This window comes from Ruditapes philippinarum, unplaced genomic scaffold (assembly GCF_026571515.1).
Source record: "Ruditapes philippinarum isolate M1 unplaced genomic scaffold, ASM2657151v2 ctg1319_1_1_1_1, whole genome shotgun sequence".
Taxonomy (NCBI): domain Eukaryota; kingdom Metazoa; phylum Mollusca; class Bivalvia; order Venerida; family Veneridae; genus Ruditapes; species Ruditapes philippinarum.
In genome coordinates this window covers 48,319-71,859 of record NW_026866837.1, presented here as the reverse complement: position 1 = coordinate 71,859, position 23,541 = coordinate 48,319, and the positions used below count along the sequence as shown (strand labels likewise).

At 32.7% G+C, this 23,541-nt stretch overlaps 2 protein-coding genes across 2 annotated transcripts; one reads left to right on the top strand and one right to left on the bottom strand.

The window, feature by feature from the left end:
* The first annotated feature begins 7 nt into the window (after positions 1 to 7).
* On the top strand, positions 8 to 13,111 carry LOC132733860 (NADH dehydrogenase (ubiquinone) complex I, assembly factor 6-like). Its single transcript, XM_060720582.1, has 10 exons — positions 8 to 207; positions 3,334 to 3,433; positions 3,907 to 3,987; positions 4,603 to 4,644; positions 5,466 to 5,522; positions 6,157 to 6,259; positions 6,934 to 7,067; positions 7,616 to 7,717; positions 8,790 to 8,843; positions 11,930 to 13,111. Exons 1-10 carry the CDS (start codon positions 38 to 40, stop codon positions 12,059 to 12,061), a joined length of 975 nt encoding a protein of 324 aa, XP_060576565.1. The 5' UTR covers positions 8 to 37; the 3' UTR covers positions 12,062 to 13,111.
* Positions 13,112 to 14,299: 1,188 nt separating this feature from the next.
* On the bottom strand, positions 14,300 to 23,516 carry LOC132733863 (protein yippee-like 5). The gene is made up of 3 exons (XM_060720585.1): positions 23,366 to 23,516; positions 18,836 to 18,945; positions 14,300 to 16,918 (listed from the first exon to the last, which is right to left on the bottom strand). Exons 2-3 carry the CDS (start codon positions 18,942 to 18,944, stop codon positions 16,665 to 16,667), a joined length of 363 nt encoding a protein of 120 aa, XP_060576568.1. The 5' UTR covers position 18,945; positions 23,366 to 23,516; the 3' UTR covers positions 14,300 to 16,664.
* Between the last annotated feature and the right edge of the window lie 25 nt (positions 23,517 to 23,541).

The following is a 23,541-nucleotide window of genomic DNA, read 5'->3' as shown; positions in this document are numbered from 1 at the left end:
TCATTTATCAAGGATATAATTTATGTAGACACCAAATATGGCAGCCCCCATGAACAAGAAAATGTTTTTCAAATGTCATTCGATTTTTAGAAGAAATTTACCTTTATTACAGCAATGGCATGCCATAAACAGATTAGATGAAGGAAGCAGTATTAATTTATACTCTACAAAATCAAGCCCTACTCAATACTGTTTGGATTTAGTGAAGTAAATTTTAGAATGATAGTGAAACCCCATTGTATCGTGCTATTCATTGTATCGATCTAATTACAAATCTTTTGATTTCTTGCAAAATCCGCCACCTACTGATTGTTTACATTTCCAACAGTGTCACGAAAATCTTTTGCATTTGTTTGTGTGCCGTAACAATGATCAAAACATGTTTCCAGTACCGTAAGACATTGTATCTTATTATAATATGAAATTAGGCAAAGCCTATGCACGGGGAAGTCGTTAAACAATTATTTTTATTCTTTCCGTTTTAAAGGTGTCATTCGGTATTTAATGCATCGCTTCCGTTTTCACCTGGAACACTCGGCGATTATTATTAATCCGAAAAGTTGAGATTTGTTCCGTTATCGGAATACCCCACCTATTATCATTGAGTTACATTGTAAATGGCGGCGCCCGATTAGAACTGACACTGAAAATTTCATTGTTAGTAGGGGTGTGGATCGTCGGATAAGTGACGATCCGATCCGAACCGCGATTCAGCACTTATGATTCACAAATCGAACCACAAATCTTGTGTTATCAAGACACCCATAAAAACATGTACATTAGTTTTAAAACATGTTTAATAAAAAAAAACTAAACATTAAACATATATGCAAATATAAACTAGGTTTATGTTTTTATTCTTTGGGTGAGTATTTTTGTTTTCTTTTTTTGAAAACAATTACTTCCTAGCTCAGCATCATGGTACATGGTCTTTAACCGGCAAATTGTATTTAGGTAAACTTGTCATAATTTATACTCAAATCGTATTTTTCTCGACTTTTAGGGTGTGGGAAACAGTGAATGTATATAAACAAATAAGATCGCGATCCACGATCTCTGGGCTTACGGATATTCAAACCTGATTTTTCACTTTGATTCGTGATTATCCGAGTACTCAGATACTCGCCCCAGCCCTAATTGTTAGGTATATTCTGGTTCCCGGCATCTAACAAGTAATATGAAATTAGGCAAAGCCTATGAACGGGGAAGTCGTTAAAAAAATCCTTTCATTCTTTCCGTTTTAAAGGTGTCATTCGATATTACATCCCCGCTTCCGTTTTCACTCGGAACACTCGACAATTATTACTAATCCGAAAAGTTGAGATTTGTTCCGTAATCAGAATACCCCGCCTATTATCATTGACATACATTGTAAATGGCGGCGCCCGACTAGAACTGACACTGAAAATTTCATTGATAGGTATAGAATTCTATATTTTTTTAATTGTTTTTTTATTTAATTTTCTTATAAAATATTCACGTGTAGGCTATAGCCGGGCAAGCCAAAGCCCGGACCCGCTTCGCGGGCCCGGTCTTTAACTTCACCGTATTATATGAAAAAGGCAAAGCCTCAAAGCGAGCTCGATGTACTTTTAACGTGAAATAGTATGAAATAATCGCTCAGTTTTATTTCAAATGCAGTGACGAGTGCGTGTGACGTTTCACATACTGCGTTAAATATGGCTCCGACCCTGTCGTTAAATGAATAACGAGTTTTGTAAACGTTGATAAAACTTTGTTTATTTTATTTCACTCTATAATTTTTCAAGCGAAATAAAGATTATTAAAAGTGAAATAAATGTAAAACTTAAAACGTTTGCGAAATTAAAATAGCGTACTTGATTTGTTTGTTTTGCACGTGCGGTTTGGCGCTACATTGTGACGTCACGTAAACAATACTTTAAACGTCTGTACAGCGTTAACGACTGAATAAAAGATATTGGTGTTTTGGATTCATTTTCTTAGTTAGATCATTTTCTTTCATTCTAGATAGTTTTCACAACAAAATTCGACAAAAAATTGTTTTTATTTATCAGATTTTTCAAACAAAATGGCGCCTTCAATTTTCATTTTACATTTTCCGTTTTAAAACTGTCATTCGATATTTTATACCAAGCTTCCGTTATTCTGGTTCCCTGTCCAATTATGGTTCCCATAGACGTGCGCGGGTGACCAGTCTACACATCCGTTTTCAGTCAGAATTCCTCAGTTTTTATCGTTATCTTTAAATTCGAAAGGTTGCAATGTGTCCAATTCAGTACTTCGGACGAAGGTTTCTTAAACCATCACTTAGCAGGTACTCGCGTTACCGTAAAGCTCGCTTTGCGAGCAGGCCCTTCGGGCCAGCTTGTCAAGCTCGCTAATAAATAGACTTATAAATAGTGTGTTCTTATTAAAAGTACATTTACTGTCTGTTAAAAGTTCCTAAATTTATGCTGACATTTTAAAACAGACATCTTTGTTTCTAATTGACTAAAAAATCTAACATAAAGATTGTTCAGACTTCCAAAACTTTGACTAACTGAACGATTCTCACAATGCATCGATATAATGGCGTGACCTAATTCTTCAACCTGTTTGACATGTCTGTAAATATCTGTATATTGCAAAGCTAAAAACTATATATCAGTGATGTTTGCCATGAAAATATTATGACAAAAGGATCAAAATAAGTTATACAAAATAAAGATTCAAGGAGATTTAATTTTTTCTAACTGCAGTTTTAATTTATGGATAAATAGATCGATACAACAGGGTTCCAGGCTAATATGTATTCTGCTTACTGTATGCATGTTATGTAAAATATTCAAAATTTAATCAATTAACATAGGCACTTGTTTTCGGGACTAAGACACTTTAAACTTATCAGTAGCTGTTAAATTTATCTGAATGTAAAAAAAAATTATCTTTTAGTTAGTTTTCATATAATACCAGCGGTTTAATATGACAGTAGGCAAAGCCTATCTATGAATGGGGAAGTTAGAGAAAAAACGTTTGCTAATTTTTATTTGACATTTTTTTTTGTTTTCAGGATGTCAATCGGTATTTCATGCACGGTTTCTGTTTTCAATCGGATCACCTTGATGTTTATTCTTATGCAAAATACTTTATAGTTGCAATTATTCTGTTATCGGAATACCCCGCCCAACTAGAAATGACACAGAATATTTCACTGATAGATATCGAAATTATACGTTTTTAATTGTTTTTTATTTGATTTCCTTTTAAATATACACATGTAGTCTATAGCTGGTCATAACTTATTGCTCTGTTACCTTGTATAGTATTTAAACTTCCATTTTCTTGGTCTCATTAATAATTATTTTCTTGCAGGAAAAGTGATTATGAAAATTATGTTTGTACATTGTTGTACCACAAAGATTACAGAACATCAGCTATGGCACTCAGAGCACTTTATATTGAACTTGCTCAGGTACTTGTATAATAGTTCTATTTTCAGTCATCAGTTATATATTTTTTATATTACTTTTATTTAGAGTTCTTTACCATGCTTTTATATGTGAAGTTATCTTCTAACATTTTGATTTTATATAATAATTTAAATTATCATAATAAATCTATAGATTTCCAAATATGAAGGTTTGATAGAACCGATACCGATAGAAAATAATAGAAAATAAATAACCTAAACCAGCTCTGGTCTTGATGTGTTGTACTTTTCTTTATTTTAATTTGATTATTTATATATATTAATGCAATTATGATAAAAGCTAAAATGTTATAGAATAATGACACAGTACCTTTAATTTAATTTAATTATAATTTCATTATTGCCACCATACATGCTGTACTTGAATTAATAAGCAAACATTTTATTTTTCAGGGAAATTGGTTTAGAAATGTAATAAGAAATAATTTTAAAGATATGTTTGTACATTTGTTTAGGTTCAAGATGTTACAAGTGATAAAATGAGAGCCATTATGAGATTACAGTTCTGGAAAGATACCATTGATAATATGTTCAAAGTATGTAAAACTTATGTTATAATATTTCTATATGTGACATACATGTACATGTATATTCTCAAGTAAATGTCACAATAATTTGACACTTTTACAGCTTTTTGGCTGGAGGAGAACATGTAGTTAGTATGTTGGATAGAACTGGAATCAAGTTAGTTAATTTCCTCACATGGAATTATTTGTTGTCATAGGACAAGGGATTCCATTTCAAGAAATTTAACCATTCTGCTACAGAGGCATGTTATTTATGTAAAAAAATTATTTTTTGAAAAATTGTTAATTCAAGTTATTGGAAAATTGAAAATGAAATAGAAGTTTTTTTATTCATTATGGTCATTTTTTTTTATTTGAAGAAGTTCACTACCCCAATTGTTTATTTATTACTTTATAAGTACCATTTGTCTTTTTTGTTGCATCCATTATCTAGTTACCTGTATTTAGTATAACCAAATATTTTCAGAAATTTCTGCATTGACCTGTACTTAGTATTAATCTAGTAATTTATTCTAAATTATATATTTTCAATATTGATACAGTACATTGTATTAACATACTTGGGCAAAGTTGGCAAGCAAAGATATCAGTAATTAACATAGTTTATGATAAACTGTTTTTCAGGGTACACCACCAGAGACACCTGTAGCAATAGCAGCTTCAAGAGTAAGATATACTTTCACATTGTTGTATGAAAATAGTGGTGACTTTAATTATATAAGGTTTATAAAAGTTAAAATGTTGAAACATGTTAAATGAATTTTTAGATATATACTTTTAGTATGAGCATACTATGATTGGGATAGTCCATCCATCTATCAGGTCAAAGTTCAAGGTTACAGTGATGCTGTGTAAAATCCTTGGCCATCTGATCATGGTCTGCACTGTTGGCTATTTACTATTCAGTTAGTATATATTATGAAAATTTCACGAAAAATGATGAATTGTTTTGTGGGGATTAACAGATAAACAAGTCCATTTAAGATATTTAGCATGATAAGGGTTGAAAATTAATAACACTTACTTTTTATGAAATATGCATAAGAATATTAGTACATACATGTATATGCCACTGTGACAGAAAATCTAGTCGGGGCATAAGTGTCCATGTATTAGAATATACTTTTTAACTTCATTAGTAATAGAAAGAGCATTGAAACAAAAGATAATCTGATTTGTATATGGGGGCATGGCCTTTGAGTAGTAATCATATAGCCAAGTGTTTTTTAATTTTTTTTTCTCCATTTGTGTCATAGCCCTGTGAGCATGACTGAAAAAATTATTGAAATACTTTGCTGTCTTTATTTCTTCATTGTTTATATATCAAATCTTATAGTTACAACAGTATTCTAATATCCACACTCTTCAGTTAACACACAGTTCTGCATTGTTTGAACAATAAGTCCAAACACATTTTTAATGAAAATTTCTCTCAGCTATGATTCATTTTATTCATAATTTTACATATTTTTTGTTGCTAATTTCAGGCAATAGCAAAACATAAACTTTCAAAGATCTGGTTCACAAGAATCTTAGAAGAGAGGGTAAGTTGTGAATTCGAGTCCCGGTCAGGCTGCACATTTTTCTCACCCTGTGACATTTGGAGCCCAACGTGGGACTGTGACTGCATAATGCTCAAAGTTTAATTTACATTGCTCTGTAATTCTGTGAAATTCGAGAATGAATTTAAATATAGCAGGGGAGTATGTCACGGTTAAGAACTGATCACTAATTAGGGGAGAAGATGTGTATGCAGCTGGATAGCTCAGGCGGTAGAGCGGCGGTACAGTATTCCAAGGGTCCCGAGTTGAGTCCAGATCAGGCTGCACATTTTTCTCACCCTTTGACATTTAGTGTTTCACAAACATCTCTTGTTTCATTTTCAAACAATTATTAGGGCCTCTTTGACAGAATGCTGATAACTTACTTATCAATCAATTCTTTTGAGTATGATTAATTCTTTCACTCAAAAATATTTTGTTGAGATTCAATGTGGAAGTTTGATATCTCTAATACCAAGAAGAACATCTAAAATACCAAGAAGAACATCTAAAATACGAAGAATTATATCTAATAACAAGAACATTGTAATTTAAGTACATTTATCAGAAATAAGTTCAGAGTGTTTCATTACCTAAGTGGTGTGGTTTTTGTGATGAAGATCATGTCTACTTTCAGGCTAAACAAGTTGATCAAGATATGAATAGAACAGTGAAGAATGTCGAGGATTCTGCAGAAAATACAGTTTCAGCTCTAACTTACCTGTTATTGGAGTGTGCAGGTGTCTGATAAAGCTCTTTTTATCATATTTGTGTTCAAAAATGTCATTGCCAATCTGGTTAGCTCATCAAAGAGAGTATTTTGTCAATGAATCTCTGATATTTGCATTTCAGTTATGGACACAGCTCCTGCTCTTTGTTTTAATTTGCTTGATACCGATACCCACAAGTATCTCAATTTAAAAAAATTAATTTGATTTATTAGATTAAATCAATAGGTTGAAAGTTTCTGACAGAAAATAGTCTTTATGTTTCTAAATTCAACAAAATAAAAAAACAAACATAACTAGAATTATCAAATATGTAATGATTTCTTTGATCTTTTCAAGGATTTATAGAGAAGTGTTCGCCTGCTTAAATAAAAGGGGAAAGCATCGAATTTGTAACCAATGGGTAGCTGGTTCAATACTTGTATGAGTCAAATTTTTCCATGACAAATGATCCTAAAACATTTGTAGCCATCTGTCTCTCACCCCTGATTCAGAAATCACTTGGAATAAGTAGTGAGTCACTTGTTGGGAAATTGGCAATGACTGGTTAGTATCCAGGAAAGCCAGTTCAATGAAAATGACAGTCCAGATATTACCAAAACGGTTTCAAATCTGTGTAATAAACATAAAAAAAAAAACAGAGAAAAGAATCCACTGTAACACAAGTATCTGTATTTTATTTTCAGGAATAAAAGATGTAAATGCTGATCACGCAGCTAGTCATATAGGTAGATGTCAGGGTTTAGTTACATTACTTAGAGCTACAGCTTACCATGCCAGTAAAAACAAAGTTTATATACCTATAGAACTTTTAATCAAGGTATTGTTTTTCATTTTCATTTACCTGTCTATGTGTTGAGTTATATAAATAATTGTTGACAGAGGTTTATTTTATTTCATGTACTTTAAGAGTTGGGTTAATTATTATCACAGAGGCATTAGTTTCCACGGTAAAATGGTTTAGGTCACTGACTAAAATCTCTTTTTTCCTTAATTCTGTAGTTTGAAATAGCACTTAGTCTAGTGACTATGAATTATGTAATGAAGAAGTTGTCAAGGTAGCTTACAGTGTCTGTGGTTCTACTCAGTGCTTGTGTGTTCCTGAAATAATATACAAAGATTACTTTGAGGCCAACAGTGCAACTAGAAAAGTCACCAAGTGTCTTTACCAGTGTTGACATGACTTAAAACCTAACCGACGGCAATATGACCACATATTACTCCATCCAATAATTTCGAAACCTTTCTCAGAATATTAAATGATATTAATCCTGACATTTAGCTCAAATCCTTTTGTCAATAATATATAATACTGGTATTGCTGATAATTTAGCTTGTGAGACTTACCATGTTAGTACTTAATTCCAGCACAATGTATCACAGGAGCAGATATTGCGTTGTAAAGAAGATCAGAATGTTAAAGATGTCATGTATGATATTGCTTGTGTAGCTCATTCTCATCTAGAAACTGTGAGTAACAGTGTTATATATAGTTTATAATTTCACTAGCACTCTTATGCTCATATTGCATCTGATCAGGTTTACTTGGGATTAAGACACCTGGCGAGCGTTTTACTAATATTCAGTAAGTTAAGCGTATCTTTTTACATAAATTTGGACTTATGCAAAACATAAAATTATGTTAGTTGTGTTTCACTAAACAGAACATACAATTTACGCCAGCAATAAAAAAGCGTAACTTTATGTTTAAAACCTACGCAAATGCAAAGCTAAGAAAGATTCGTGAAACGCAAATAAATACCCAAGTTCTGCTTACACAAAAGTCATGTTCAAACTCTAGTTACGCTAACGTAAGTACGTTAGTAAAAGGCTGCCCAGGCCCTAAGGTTATAAAACAATTTTCAGAGGCCTGTCTCATATCTCAAGATTTTCACTGGTCACTTTAAATCCTTCGCTGGTTTCTGGCCAATCGAAAACATGAGATCTGAGTTAAAGATCAACAATTTTCTTTATAACCTGGGGCCCAGATGCCCCCTGCTGGCAATTGATTGAGAAATGAATATCAGCCTATTAGCTTGTGTAAAGCAACCAACCATCAGTGTTTAAGGATACTGACTTGGAATTTCTTTTATATATGCAGTTATACAACTAATTGGTTCATTTCAAGTGTCCATTAGACTTGATGTTTCCTCCACCAGTAAAACCGGAAAATAAGCATATGACTTTTGCAGTGTTGGCATGACCGCATAATGTTGGAAGCAGTAGTAAAAATGTTATCACCAACTTCAAAGATCTTAATTATGAAACAAATCTTTTACATTACATGTATATTTAAATTCACTATACAGTCATTTGTCAAATACCAATATTTATATCTTTTAACTCCAAGTGTCTAAATTTGCCTGTTTGAAGAAATACTTATAATGACAGTCCAAAAAAGGTGTACCTCAAAACAAACTTTTGCCTTTTATCTTATTTATTTTTTTGCATCATTTATTTATTGCATCATTTGTATATAAAATTTTTGTAGTCAACACTGAACCATTATAGATACAGAAAAATCTTTCTTTATCATATTTAGGCTCGAGCTCTAAAAGATGTGCCAAAAGGAGCGTACCCTATATTACTCAACACAGTAAGTTAACGTTAGAAAAATTACTTTCTTTATTTCTTTAACCCCTTTGTAAGTATGGCGTATATTATCTTGCCGATTTTGGTTTGACTTACTTTTGAAAATATGAGTAACAATAAGCAAATTTCAGAAGATTTTATTTATTTCAAAAGCAATGAAAATGGATATTTTTAAGAATCAAATATGTCATTTTTAGCTCGACTTTTCTATGAAAAGGGGAGCTATCCTACTCGCCCCGGCGTCGGCGTCGGCGTTAGCGTTGGCGTCACACCTTGGTTAAGTTTTTCGTACCACCCCACTTTATTTCAGAAGTATTACAAGTATGGCTTTGAAACTTACCATACTTGTTCACCATCATAACCTCCATCTACAGACAAGAGTACATAACTCTGTCAAGGTTTTTGACAGAATTATGGCCCTTTTTTGACTTAGAAAGTGTATTGAGCTTGGTTAAGTTTTTTGTACCACCTCACTTTATTTCAAAACCATTGGAGGTATTGCTTTGAAACTGACCATACTTGTTTACCATCACGACCTTCATCAACAGACAAGAGGACATAACTCTGTCAAGGTTTTTGACAGAATTATGCCCCTTTTTGACTTAGAAAATACATTGAATATGGGTAAAATCCACTTATTGCCTTAACCCTTTGAGATATTGCTTTGAAACTTTTAATGCTATTTCACATCATTACCCCCATCTGTACGCAAGAGAAGGTAACTCTGTCAAGGATTTGTTTTAAAAATTAAGGCCTTTTATCGTCTTAGAATCTTGGTTAAGTTTTTAGTACCAGTCCACTTTTTGACTGAACTGTTTGAGATATTAATTTGAAAGTTGGAATACTTGTTTACAATCATGATTCCCAAACATGTCCAGGAGAAGGTAATTCTGTCAAAGATTTTATTTGAATTATGGCCCTTAACTGTCAATGTTTTGTATTATAGGCAAGCACTAAAAAACTTAAAAAATCTAAAAAAATTCATTCCTATCCACTTGTTCACTTTACCATAAATTATGTCATATAAACATTGCTGTAATATTCAAGGGTATCAAACAACTAGTTCACTTTAAAAATACAGAGATTCTTGTATTGCCTTTTACTGCAAAAACTTTTTTTATTGGCAAGCAATAAAAAAGTCGAGCGCGCTGTCTTACGGACAGCTCTTGTTAGCTCACCTGTCACAAAGTGACAGGGTGAGCTTTTGTGATCGCTTTTCGTCCGGCGTCCGTCCGTCCGTCGTCCGTCCGTAAACTTTTGCTTTAAATGACATCTTCTCATAAACCACTGAGCCAATTTCATCCAAACTTCACAGGAATGTTCCTTTGGTGGTCACCTTTAAAAATTGTTCAAAGAATTTAATTCCATGCAGAACTCTGGTTGCCATGGCAACCGAAAGAAAAATCTTTAAATATCTTCTTTTAAACAACCCTAAGAGCTAGCGCTTAGATATTTGGCATGAAACATCTTCTAGTGAGTGTCTACCAAGTTTGTTCAAATAAAAGCCCTGTGGTCAAAATTGGCCCCGCCCCAGGGGGTCATTGATTTTCCCTATATGCATATAGTAAAAACTAAAAAAACTTCTTCTAAAGAACCCAAAGAGCTAGAGCTAAGATATTTGGCATGAAACATCTTCTAGTGAGTGTCTACCAAGTTTGTTCAAATAAAAGCCCTGGGGTCAAAATTGGCCCCGCCCCAGGGGGTCATAGATTTTCCCTATATGCATATAGTAAAAACTTAAAAAATCTTCTTTTAAAGAACCTAAAGAGCTAGAGCTAAGATATTTGGCATTAAAACATCTTCTAGTGAGTGTCTACCGAGTTTGTTCAAATAAAAGCCCTGGGGGTCAAAATTGGCCCCGCCCCAGGGGGTCATTTGATTTTCCCTATATGCATATAGAAAAACTTAAAAAAATCTTCTCTTAAAGAACCCAAAGAGCTAGAGCTAAGATATTTGGCATTAAACATCTTCTAGTGAGTGTCTACCAAGTTTGTTCAAATAAAAGCCCTTGGGTCAAAATTGGCCCCGCCCCAGGGGGTCATTGATTTTCCCTATATGCATATAGTAAAAACTTTAAAAAAACTTCTTTTAAAGAACCAAAGAGCTAGAGCTAAGATATTTAGCATGAAGCATGTTCTAATGGGTGTCTACCAAATTTGTTCAAATAAAAGCCCTGGGGTCAAAATTGGCCCCGCCCCGGGGGTCATTGATTTTCCTCATATGTGTATGGCAAAAAACTTAAAAATCTTTTTTGAAAAAACCCATATAGCTAGAGTTTAGATATTAAGCATGAAACATCTTCTAATCAGTGTCTACAAAGTTTGTTCAAATGAAAGCCCGGGGGTCAAATTGGCCCTGCCCCGGGGTCATTGATTTTCCTTTTTTGTGTATAGCAAAAACTTAAAAATCTTCTTTGAAAAAACCCATATAGCTAGAGTTTAGATATTAAGCATGAAACATCTTTTAGTAAATTTCTACAAAGTTTGTTCAAATAAAAGCCCGGGGGTCATTGTTTTTAACTATATGTGTATAGTAAAAACTTAAAAAATCTTCTTTTAAAAAACCCAATGAGCTAGAACTTAGATGTTTAGCATGAAACATCTTCTTATGGGTGTCTACCAAGTCTGTTCAAATAAACAAATAAAAGCCCTTGGGTTAAAATTGGCCCGGGGGGGGGGGGCTATATACAGGTGAGCGACCTCAGGGCCATCATGGCCCTCTTGTATAAAAATAGTGAATGCTATTCATTGATTGTCATTCATCTTCCACTTGTTTCATTGTGTGATATGAAATAAAGTACTTTATTTATTGTGCACACAATATTTTATGGTACAGCATTTGAACTGTGAAAATTTTGTAATGTAGCAATTTTGTCAGAAACCGATTGGCCAAATTCAATGCTTTCAGACTACAAGCAAGTTTGTACCATTGTTATGTGATATCTTCAAAATTTTCTTATATCATTTAGATATTTTCAGCATGTATTTTAGGACTACCCTCTACCCCAGCATCTTCATAAAATCATGACAAAATCTTTAAAAATGACATTAAACATTAGAGATAATTTGTTTGTGTTTTTTTTCATTTCAGTATATCTGTGATAAATATTTGAAGGATCTACAGTTGGCAGATTTTAATGTGTTTGATACAAGACTACACATTAGAAACCAAAAACTGGCTTGGCATTTATGGAAACAGAAAAATATATACAGAACATTTTAGTTAACAAGTTTTCTAGAATATATTTATTTTTACGTCTTCAGTGAAGATTGTACAGTGTGATTTTTGGTTTGAAAAAGTTGGTCTGGTTTGTAAGAGGTACCAGTATAAATCTTATCCGACTGAGTGATAGAATGGAAGATTCACCCCGAGTGTTGTAACTAGTAACTGATAGGTTAGCTGAGGTTGGCTTCTTGTCAAAGGTGGACATTCCGTTCTATCCCCTCTCTGGCATGTGATATTTATTTTGTAATGCTGAACAAATAGTTTTAGATAAAAGTGCTGAAAAGTCTGAGCAGGTGGGGTAGCTGGTAAAGAACAAAATGGTTTACGTGTTAGGCACATTTGGTAATGTCAGCCGGCCAAAAAAGTGATGTTACCATGTGATATAATAGTTTGTTACCCTTTGATGTGACATAAGGCTATATAGTAATTGTAGCACATCAAATATAATAAAGGACAACACCAGCCAGTCCTCATCATCGAAATGAGATGAAATAAGACTTAAACTTTCTAAATTGTTTTTTTGAAAAAAAAATGACAATTTAATTTCATAAGCTAATCATTCAAATGTAAAAAATATTTTATATTACATGTAGTTCACTCTCATACTACTTTGCCCTTGTACTGCCACTTCGCTGTCACACTGTCTGTCCATAGACTGAAAAAATGGAATATGGGGACATTCTGTGGAATGTGGCAACATTCATTATCTATAGACATGTTTCTTATTTAGTCTTTTGAAACAATGACTGAAATTGCTATAACTTAAGCACTTGTCCCTACATAATTGTTGAGAGGAATGTTCACTTCTGATATTGGCTATCCAGATAACTTGTTGAAGGTCTGTGATTCTACCAAGGTACCTGTCTGTGTTTTAAATAATATATAGGGAACCATCTTGATGCCTCTACCAGTAAATGCTTGAAGATTACTATTATTTATTACCAATGTGCTGGTATCACTTAAAACTTATGATACATAAAACACAACCTTATTGAATATGTATTTTGTACTGATGATCTGATTTGACAGTAAAAGAGCTTTAAATAATTTTGTGTATGTTTTATGTTATATATTATAAACTAAAGAATGTATTATGTAGTGCTTATTTCTCTTTGACCTATGAACTAGAGGTTTACACTGATCATAATGCCCATCTTGATAGTTCAACTTCATTAAAATATCGACTATTTAATACTGACCTTTATATGGCCTATTACACAGATGCTTGGGGGTCAGATCCTGCCCCCCAATGTGATACGCTCCTGTAAACACTCTATCAAAACTATTTTAAAATTTAAACACGAATGGGACATCTATTACAACGATAAAAATGGTTTTCAAACAATTTTAACATATATGAAAAAAATACCGTATACCATCAAGTCTCATTAAAGTTCCATTCGTGTTAAAATATTAAAATAGTTTTGATAGAGTGTTTACAGGGGCGTATCATTAGGGGGCAGGATCTGACCCCCAAGCGTCTGTGGGCCCATTATGGAGTTAACCCAACTTTCATTTACAAGGTCAGTGCTCTATCACAATAATCCAATACTGCAGTATAATGCTGGGAAGGGAAGCAGCTTTCATTAGTAAGTTAAAATACAAGCTTGTCATTTATTATGACGGCTGAATCTGTAAATTCAACATCATTTAGCAAAAAATATGAAGAGCCGAATATGATAGTTATTTATGCATATCTCTTTCTGTATCACAATAAGAGGACAAAAAGTAAAAACTAATATAATAGGATATTTATTGTTTTTGTCAAGTTTGATTTCCAGTTAGTGTTTATTTGTGTTTGAAGCATATTCAAGCAGACGGCTTCAGTTTTTGTGCGTCGGGGCCATGTTGACCAAGTGTTCATGTCAGTGAGCAATACACTGAATTTTATCTCATAAAAAGGTTTTTTATCACCACTGTGGGTTGGAATCCGGACAGAGACTTTGGATCCTTTTATGTGAGGAACTATCCAATTAGCAGACAATGTCAGTGGTTCTACTCTGGTGCCCATTCATGGCTGAAATAATGCATAGAAGGGCAGGCAAGGTCTTCCTCCACCAAGTAAGCTAGAAAGTTGCCATTTGACCTATAGTGTGATTATGTGAACATAAAATCCAACACACACACAGAAATCTCGTAAAACTGGGCCATAAGGCCTTATGTGTTCCTTACCTTGCTAGTCTTACAGGCATACTAAAGATTATATTCCTAAAGGAAAAGAATACACACTGCAAGTATAGGTGATTTTTTTTATTTCAGGCTATCATATAACATTTTAACAAAAAAAATTGTAATAGCACATTTGTACCAACAAAAAATAATTGACAATAAATTATCTTCTGTAAAATATTTTCTTTAGATATGAATATTTAATCATGTACAAAGAGAAAAAGAAAAATTAAATATTCAAATTAAAGTTGCATTTTTATGAAAAGATAAATGCAAAAAATTTACAGAAAAAGTATTTTTCTGCATTTTTTGGTAAAAAAAGTCCTCATTAAAATGCATTGATTCAATATATGCATTGTCAAGAAATCTGTAACTTATCAAAATAAACAAACAAAATAATAAACAAATGAATAGCAACTTTTCTTCGACAAAATTAGGAGAAACATTAAAATGGACAGAGAATTTATATTAATTGATAAACAGTTGCTATGTAACCACTCTCTTAAAAAGGCAAAAGGTGATTTACCAGAATCAAAACTGGGTAAATTGGTTTAAACAGAATGATTTAAGCTCTAATGCAAAACAATTTCTTGCAACTTATATTAATCACATTCGAGTCTGCTTCCTGGAACCAACCAGTACAGGTGTCATATGAAGAAACATGGTCGTGACCCGAGTAGGACTCGAACCCATGATCTCTGGGTTGAGAGGCAGACACCTTAACCACTAGGCCACCGCTCCTCTTAAATCTACTGGGTAGATTGTAATGTTATTGATCAAAAGGTACAATTAATTGCTGACTTTCTAAATCTAGGTCTTTTTTGAAAAGGGTGACTTTACCAAAGATTTCATTTTTCTTTAAATTAACTCAATTAATTCATTAATAATAGTCACTATCAGACAGATTTCTTTATTTGTGACAAGATAACAGGCTGAAAAATTAGATAAACGTGAAAATAATTAACCTGGAAAGAAAATAGCCCAAAGTGAAAAATCAACTATGTGCAGAAACAGGAAAACCTCCCAAAAAAACACACACACACATGTAACTTTCCATTCTAAACAGATTAACATTCCTATCTGAGGTGTATAATATGAAACCAAACCACTAAATCTATAGGTAGATACATGTAATTGACATGGCAAATATTCACATCTGTATAGATCAGCTCATGTTATTTACATAAATTATGCAATACCAATACAGGATCAATACAAGCTGACTGATCTATTTTGTAAATAATTCAACAAAAAAGGAACTCTTTAATTCTGTAGACCAAAAAATATATTGTTATTTCACCAAAGATAAATGAAATATAAATTCTTCAAATGCTGGAACCAAGTCTTGGTGATTTCAAAACTTGTGAAATTCAGAGGATTGTTAATCTTTACTTAAATTACAGAATCATTCAAGATTTGTCAGGTTCAAAATCATTAAGCATTTTTTTATCAACATTTTATTAACTTGAAAGCAAAAATTTAATGAACTTCAAGAAATTTTTATCAAAGATTCAAATAAAAACAAAAATACAAAATTTAAAAAAATCCTATTTTTGAACAATAAATGAAATATTATCTATTGAACTCCTGACATGTTTAACATGCATGCATAAAACCTTTTACCCTAGCCCTCTTGTCTAGCATTTAAAAACCCAGGAAAAAATTTTCACCCGAAAGTCTGACTGGTACAAAAAAATTAAAACCAATTCTCAATGGAACCAGACAAGGAGAATTCTTGTATCTAGTTTCCTTAAGCCTTGCCAGTGCAAGAATTTAAAGATTTATCCAGTAAACATGAAAAATTGGTTTCCAACTCTTGGCCAGTACAAGCAAAGATCCACCCAAGCAAGGTGAAAAGTTGTTGTTTCAACTCTTGGCCAGCACAAGCATCAAAAGATACATCCAAGCTAGGTGAAAAATTGGTTCCAGAATGCTTGGCCAGTACAAGCATACAAAGACTAATCCAAACTAGGAAAAATCTTTTTTCCCATACAAAACTATTGAATATTCAAATTAGATACTGAAAGTTCAATTATGTATAGGGTGCCGATATTCAACTTGATATCATCTGGAGTGTCACTACATTGCACATGATTTTATTTGGTTATTTGTGGAGAAAAACATTAAACCATGTTGTTAAGGGAATTCTGCAAAAATGAAATATTAATAAGTCTTTGAGAAAGAATTCACATCTAAATTCATATAAAAGATACTTTTCCTTTCATATAAATAATTGTGTGCCACAATTCTTACTCTTGTTTTAATAATTTTGCATTATTTTTCAACTTTTTATCAAAGATATTATTTTCCTTTAAATATGATTTTGTCACAAAGTTACTATGAATACAACAGGTTGATAAGAATGCTTTTCCCCGTTTTTAAACCAAATGAAAAAACAATGTACAAAACGCCGTCAAATGGTTAGCTTTTCCTAACTATCAGTCCCTACATGTTCCTCAAAACCCTCACTTTCAGTGACCAAGGCACGTTCTAGAATGACACGCCCCTCTTTATAACGCTGGTTCTCCTCATTGGCAAATTCGTAAATCCAGCCGAGTTTCTGATCACAGTTTTTGCACATTACATCGCGGACCATATGCCGTCCTGTGAGCATAACTCTGTCTTGGACTTCACTGTAGGTCAGGTTAACAACTTTGTTAAATAGGAATGCTCTTCCTGTAGCACCTGAAAAAGTTACAAAATAAAATGTTTTACTGAAAGATATAGGTTTGAAATGGTTTGGATGTTTATTTATTCCAGTCACCATAGTTCATCTCAATTTCATTTATTGATTTCTGTCACTTGTGAACAATTTTCATTCATGGAAAATACAAAGTTGTAGAAAAGAAGCAAAATTGAATTAGTCAAGTCAAGGTGAATTCTTTACCCATTTACCTGCTAAATACCATTAAACTGACTTCCACCTTTCAATATGGATAAACCAATTAGCAGAATGATATATGGGTAGGAAAAATACATATACTGTCTGAAAAGCAAACAGTGCAGACCATGATAGGAAGGTACAGATGTGTCAGCTGATCTTGGTCTGCACTCGTCCTTTTGGTTGAATCAGTTGCTGACAGAAAGAATACGAGTTATTAATAGAAATGTGAGCCAAGATAATAAAAAAAAATCTAATAATTTTTGTATGGTATTTTAAGTAAATTCGGAAACTTTTAAATGTGGCTTAACTTCCTGGATTTCTGAAGTTTGTATTCTCATTTTGCATGGTGATACATTACTTTTACTTCCCTGAGAGCTTAAGACATGAAGACTTATATGAACACATGACTCAATGCATAATAAATTTGATATATTTCCCTAAAAACAGCATTTGTTAAAACAGAACAATGTGTGTGACATTGAACTATGATCTGAGCATGACATACATGTACATTATGTTTTTTTACCACTTGACATTCATTTTATATACAATAAATTCCTTACAATGAGACATAAAAAGTAATGCAAATGCTTCATGTACATTGCATTAAAATCTTAAATAGCATTAATACCATGAAAACAGGTGTCCAAATTAAGTTATTGTTATAGTATTAAATATAGCCCAATGACCCATATTTTACAGTTTAGATACTTGGGTGTGTATGTGATGGTAACACATATGTAATACAATGTAGACCCTAAGAATGTGAAACAATGTGAAGACCTCTTAATAATGTATTAACAGACCTTTACTATGAATACATTTTGTAAATAACCTTGTTCTTTTTTTAAATTAAATTAACCATTTAATCTTGTGAATAACCTACTAATATGTTAACTTTGAAACTAACCTGTTAACCTTGGGACTGATTTGTTAACTGAAAACTTTTAAACCTAGCTTGTTAACTTTGTGAATTACCAGTAAACCTTTTAATTAAGCTTGTTATTTATGTGAATTACCAGTTAACCTTAAAATCTAGCTTAACTTTGTGAATTACCAATACTCATTTTACTATAGCTTGTTAACTTTGTGAACTACCAGAAAACCTTTTAATCTAGCTTGCTATTTATGTGAATTACCAGAAAACCTTTTAATCTAGCTTGCTAACTTTGTGAATTACCAGTTAACCTTTTAATCTAGCTTGTTTACTTTATGAATAACTTGTTAACTTTTTAATCCAGCTTGTTAACTCTTTGAATAGCTAGTTAACCTTTCAATTCAGCTTGTTAACTTTGTGAATTACCAGTTAACCTTTTAATCTAGCTTGTTAACTATGTTAATAACCAGTTTAAATTTAGCTTTTCATTTATGTGAATTAACAGAAATGTTTTAATCTAGCTTGTTAACTTTGTGAATTACCAGTAAGCCTTTTTAACCTGGCTTGTTAACTATGTTAATTACCAGTTAACCTTTAATTTTAGCTTTTTATTTATGTGAGTTAACAGAAAATGTTTTAATCTTGTTTGTTAACTTTGTGAAATACAAGAAAACCTTTTAATATACTTTGTTATTTATGTAAATTAACATTTAGCTTTTAACCTTTGTGCATTACCAGAAAATGCTTTAATCTAGATTGTTATTTTTGTAAATTACCAGTTAACTTATGTTTTAATCTAGCTTGTTAACTTTATTAATAACCAGTAATTCTTGTTACTAACCTGTAAATCTTGTAGATATAAGTTCAGCCCTGTTTGTAAGAGGTGTGTCACAGTTGGAACATGAAAACAGTCTTGTTCCACCAATATGTGCCAAGAATATTCGACCCATCCTGTAAATAAAAGGATCATAATCATATAACATGTACATTTAACAAGTCATAAGGTAGTAACCATGTAAAACTACCAAAACAAAATTCCAATTTATATTATCAGTATTTGTGACATATTTCCCCCTACTTCACATTGGTTGGAGGAAGTCTTAAATTATTATGATGAATAATAAGACTAAGAATATACAAGAGTGTTAAATCTAAATATATAGCAAGTGTTTATTTCAGTTATATAGCGAGTGAGTGTTTGTTTCAGTTATATAGGAACTGCAAGTGAGTTTTTGTTACAGTTATATAACAAGTGAGTGTTTGTTGCAGTTATATAGCCTGTGAGTGTCTGTTTCAGTTATATAGCCCGTGGGTGTTTAATTCAGTTATATAGCCCGTGGGTGTTTGTTTCAGTTATAAAGTGAGTGGGTAATTGATTCAGTTATAGAGCGAGTGAGTGTTTGTTTCAGTTTCATACAAGTAAGTGTTTGTTTCAATTATATAGTGAGTGAGTGTTTGTTTCAGTTATATACCAAGTAAGTGTTTGTTTGTGAGTGTTTGCTTCAGTTAAATAGCGAGTGGGTGATTGAATAGTGGGTGGTTAATTCAGTTATATAGTGAGAGAGTGATCGATTCAGTTATATAGTGATTGAGTGTTTGTTTCAATTATAAAGTGAGTGGGTAATTGATTCAGTTATAGAGCGAGTGAGTGTTTGTTTCAGTTTCATACAAGTGTTTGTTTCAATTATATAGTGAGTGAGTGTTTGTTTCAGTTATATACCAAGTAAGTGTTTGTTTGTGAGTGTTTGCTTCAGTTAAATAGCGAGTGGGTGATTGAATAGTGGGTGGTTAATTCAGTTATATAGTGAGTGAGTGATCGATTCAGTTATATAGTGATTGAGTGTTTGTTTCAATTATTAAGCGAGTGTTTAATTAAATTCAGCTATATTGTGAGTGAGTGTTTAATTGATTCTAGTGAGTGAATGTTTGATGCAGTTATATAGTAAGTGAGTGTTTGATGCAGTTATATAGTGAGTGAGTATTTGATTCAGTCTAACTGTGTTTGATGCAGTTATATAGTGAGTGAGTGTTTGATGCAGATATATAGTGAATGAGTGCTTTGTGCAGTTATAAAGTGAGTGAGTGTTTGATGCAGTTATATAGTGAGTAACGCTTGATGCAGTTATATAGTGAGTGTTTGATGCAGATATATAGTGAGTGAGTGTTTGATGCAGTTATATAGTGAGTGAGTGTTTGATGCAGTTATATAGTGAGTGAGTGTTTGATGCAATTATATAGTGTGTGAGTGTTTGATGCAGTTATATAGTGTGTGAGTGTTTGATGCAGTTATATAGTGAGTGAGTGTTTGATGCAGTTATATAGTGAGTGAGTGTTTGATGCAGTTATATAGTGAGTGAGTGTTTGATGCAGCTATATATTCAGTGAGTGTTTGATGCATTTATATAGTGAGTGAGTGTTTGATGCAGTTATATTGTGAATAACTGTTTGATGCAGTTATATAGTGAGTGAGTGTTTGATGCAGTTATATATACAGTGAGTGTTTGATGCATTTATATCGTGAGTGAGTGTTTGATGCAGTTATATTGTGAATAAGTGTTTGATGCAGTTATATAGTGAGTGTTTGATGCAGTTATATTGTAAATAAGTGTTTGATGCAGTTATATAGTGAGTGTTTGATGCAGTTATATTGTAAATAAGTGTTTGATGCAGTTATATAATGAGTGAGTGTTTGATGCAGTTATATAGTGTGTGAGTGTTGGATGCAATTATATAGTGAGTGAGTGTTTGATTAAATTCAGCTATATTGTGAGTGAGTGTTTAATTGATTCTAGTGAGTGAATGTTTGATGCAGTTATATAGTAAGTGAGTGTTTGATGCAGTTATATAGTGAGTGAGTATTTGATTCAGTCTAACTGTGTTTGATGCAGTTATATAGTGAGTGAGTGTTTGATGCAGATATATAGTGAATGAGTGCTTTGTGCAGTTATAAAGTGAGTGAGTGTTTGATGCAGTTATATAGTGAGTAACGCTTGATGCAGTTATATAGTGAGTGTTTGATGCAGATATATAGTGAGTGAGTGTTTGATGCAGTTATATAGTGAGTGAGTGTTTGGTGCAGTTATATAGTGATTGAGTTTTTGATTAAGTATTATTGTAAGTGTTTGATGCAGTTATATAGTTGGTGAGTGTTTGATGCAGTTATATAGTGAGTGAGTGTTTGATGCAGTTATAAAGTGAGTGAGTGTTTGATGCAATTATATAGTGTGTGAGTGTTTGGTGCAATTATATAGTGAGTGAGTGTTTGATGCAGTTATATAGTGAGTGAGTGTTTGATGCAGTTATATAATGAGTGAGTGTTTGATGCAGTTATATAATGAGTGAGTGTTTGATGCAGTTATATAGTGTGTGAGTGTTGGATGCAATTATATAGTGAGTGAGTGTTTGATGCAGTTATATAACGAGTGAGTGTTTGATGCAGTTATATAGAGAGTGAGTGTTTGATGCAGTTATATAGTGAGTGAGTGTTTGATGCAGTTATATAGTGTGTGAGTGTTTGATGCAATTATATAGTGAGCGAGTGTTTGATGCAGTTATATAGTGTGTGAGTGTTTGATGCAATTATATAGTGAGTGAGTGTTTGATGCAGTTATATAGTGTGTGAGTGTTTGATGCAATTATATAGTGAGTGAGTGTTTGATGCAGTTATATAATGAGTGAGTGCTTGATGCAGTTATATAGTGAGTGAGTGTTTGGTGCATTTATAAAGTGAGTGAGTGTTTGATGCAGTTATATATTGAGTGAGTGTTTGATGCAGTTATATAGTGTGTGAGTGTTTGATGCAGTTATATTGTGAATATTAAAGTGTTTGATGCATTATATAGTGAGTGGGTACTTGATGCAGTTATATAGTTAGTGAGTGTTTGATGCAATTATATAGTGAGCGAGTGTTTGATGCAGTTATATAGTGAGTGAGTGTTTGGTGCAGTTATATAGTGAGTTAGTGAGTGTTTGATTCAGTATTATTGTAAGTGCTTGATGCAGTTATATAGTTGGTGAGTGTTTGATGCAGTTATATAGTGAGTGATCCCAGATTTGTTGTACATATTAAGTGAGTGAGGGTTTTATTTAGTTTTGTAGTGAGTGAGTGTTTGATGCATTTATTTATTGAATAAAGCATTTTTTTCCATAGCATCCCTGGGAAGTGGAAAGCATACAAGTTACAAGAGGCTTTGGAGCTCAAAAAGAACAATGTAAAAATAATTGCCCCCCAATAGGCGATGTGAAGAATAAGTGAATTGAGCCAATTTTTTTCATTCCATCTATGATCAATATGCAGGCTTTCATTTAGCGCCAAAATAGCCAGAGATATTTCTAACTAGCAGTGTAAGGACATTTTGTGGGAACTTTTACTACCTCTCTCCACAGGACTAGGTATCTAACTGTCCTCACAGTAGAGTTCTTATAAACGGTTTGATAATTCTTAATCAAAGTCTCCACTTATCCACAGCTGTAAGGTGGCTAGGTTGAAACTGATTGGCCAGTGCATAACTTCAGAATTGAAATAATTTAATTATTCAGGTTGCACAGTAGAATATCGATCTGGCTAACTTACCGCTAAGGGGTACCCATCTCAGTCAATGAATTTTGATTTTACTAGCCCGAATTCCAGTTTTGAATTTATTCTACTACATATTTAACTAAATTTTCTCTAAATTTTCACTGGCCCGAAATAATTCTCACTGGCCACATGCTAAATTCGATGACTGCCATCTGCATATATATGTGTAGGCATATCATACTGGCATCTGACAGGCTAGACAATAAGAATTGAAACTATTTCTTTACTGTTGAGTGCTATTGGACATGCACTGAGGTGTAAGAATTTATACTTTAATTAAATTAATTATGCTAACACAAACGCTAGTATAGGCTATAGCGAACAGCCTAATTATACAGTACATGTACAATGTATGACCTGAGGATGCATTATTTGAAGTCAAACAATGAAATAACATTCAAAAATATCATTCTGTGATTAAGGCTTGACTTAAGCACATAGTATCTTCAGCTGCTTATAATTAATTCATGTACATGTTCATGTACTATTTACAAACACCAGATTTGACCTTTACCTTGAAGTTGAATTAGTTTTTTATTGTCATTTCACTTATCCAGTTTCAACAAGATTAATAATGATTTGAATTGATAAAGTAGATGTTCTGAACATGACTCACACAATAAAGGTGTGAATACAATCAAAAACAACACATGTGACACCATACAAAGAAAGTAGGTTATGATGTCATTTCACCAACAGGCAACAACACTTTCCAACCACGGAAAACACGAAGAAATCCGCCCAACATTTCAATACGTGTTAAATAGAAATTCGCATTTACGTAAAACAAACCTTTATACTGCTGTCTGTCAATCTGATTTCCAGCAAAAACCCGAAGAAAACGATTTATTTTAGTAAATTTAAAGATATTTCTGGTTGCTCAGCTGTGCAGATCTGCAATCAAAACATTACTTTACGTCAGTGACACGTTTCTATATTTAGAAAAGGTCAAATAAAAGGTTACTGCA

Bases quoted from the DNA above. Each gene is read 5' to 3' on its own strand.
- LOC132733863 (XM_060720585.1), bottom strand. From the start codon at position 18,944: ATGGGTCGAATATTCTTGGCACATATTGGTGGAACAAGACTGTTTTCA. The intron at 16,919-18,835 runs GTTAGTAACAAG...TAACTTTTTCAG, and splicing joins TATATCTACAAGATTTACAG to GTGCTACAGGAAGAGCATTC.
- LOC132733860 (XM_060720582.1), top strand. From the start codon at position 38: ATGGCAGCCCCCATGAACAAGAAAATGTTTTTCAAATGTCATTCGATT. The intron at 3,434-3,906 runs GTACTTGTATAA...ACATTTGTTTAG, and splicing joins TTTATATTGAACTTGCTCAG to GTTCAAGATGTTACAAGTGA. The intron at 6,260-6,933 runs GTGTCTGATAAA...TTTTATTTTCAG, and splicing joins CCTGTTATTGGAGTGTGCAG to GAATAAAAGATGTAAATGCT.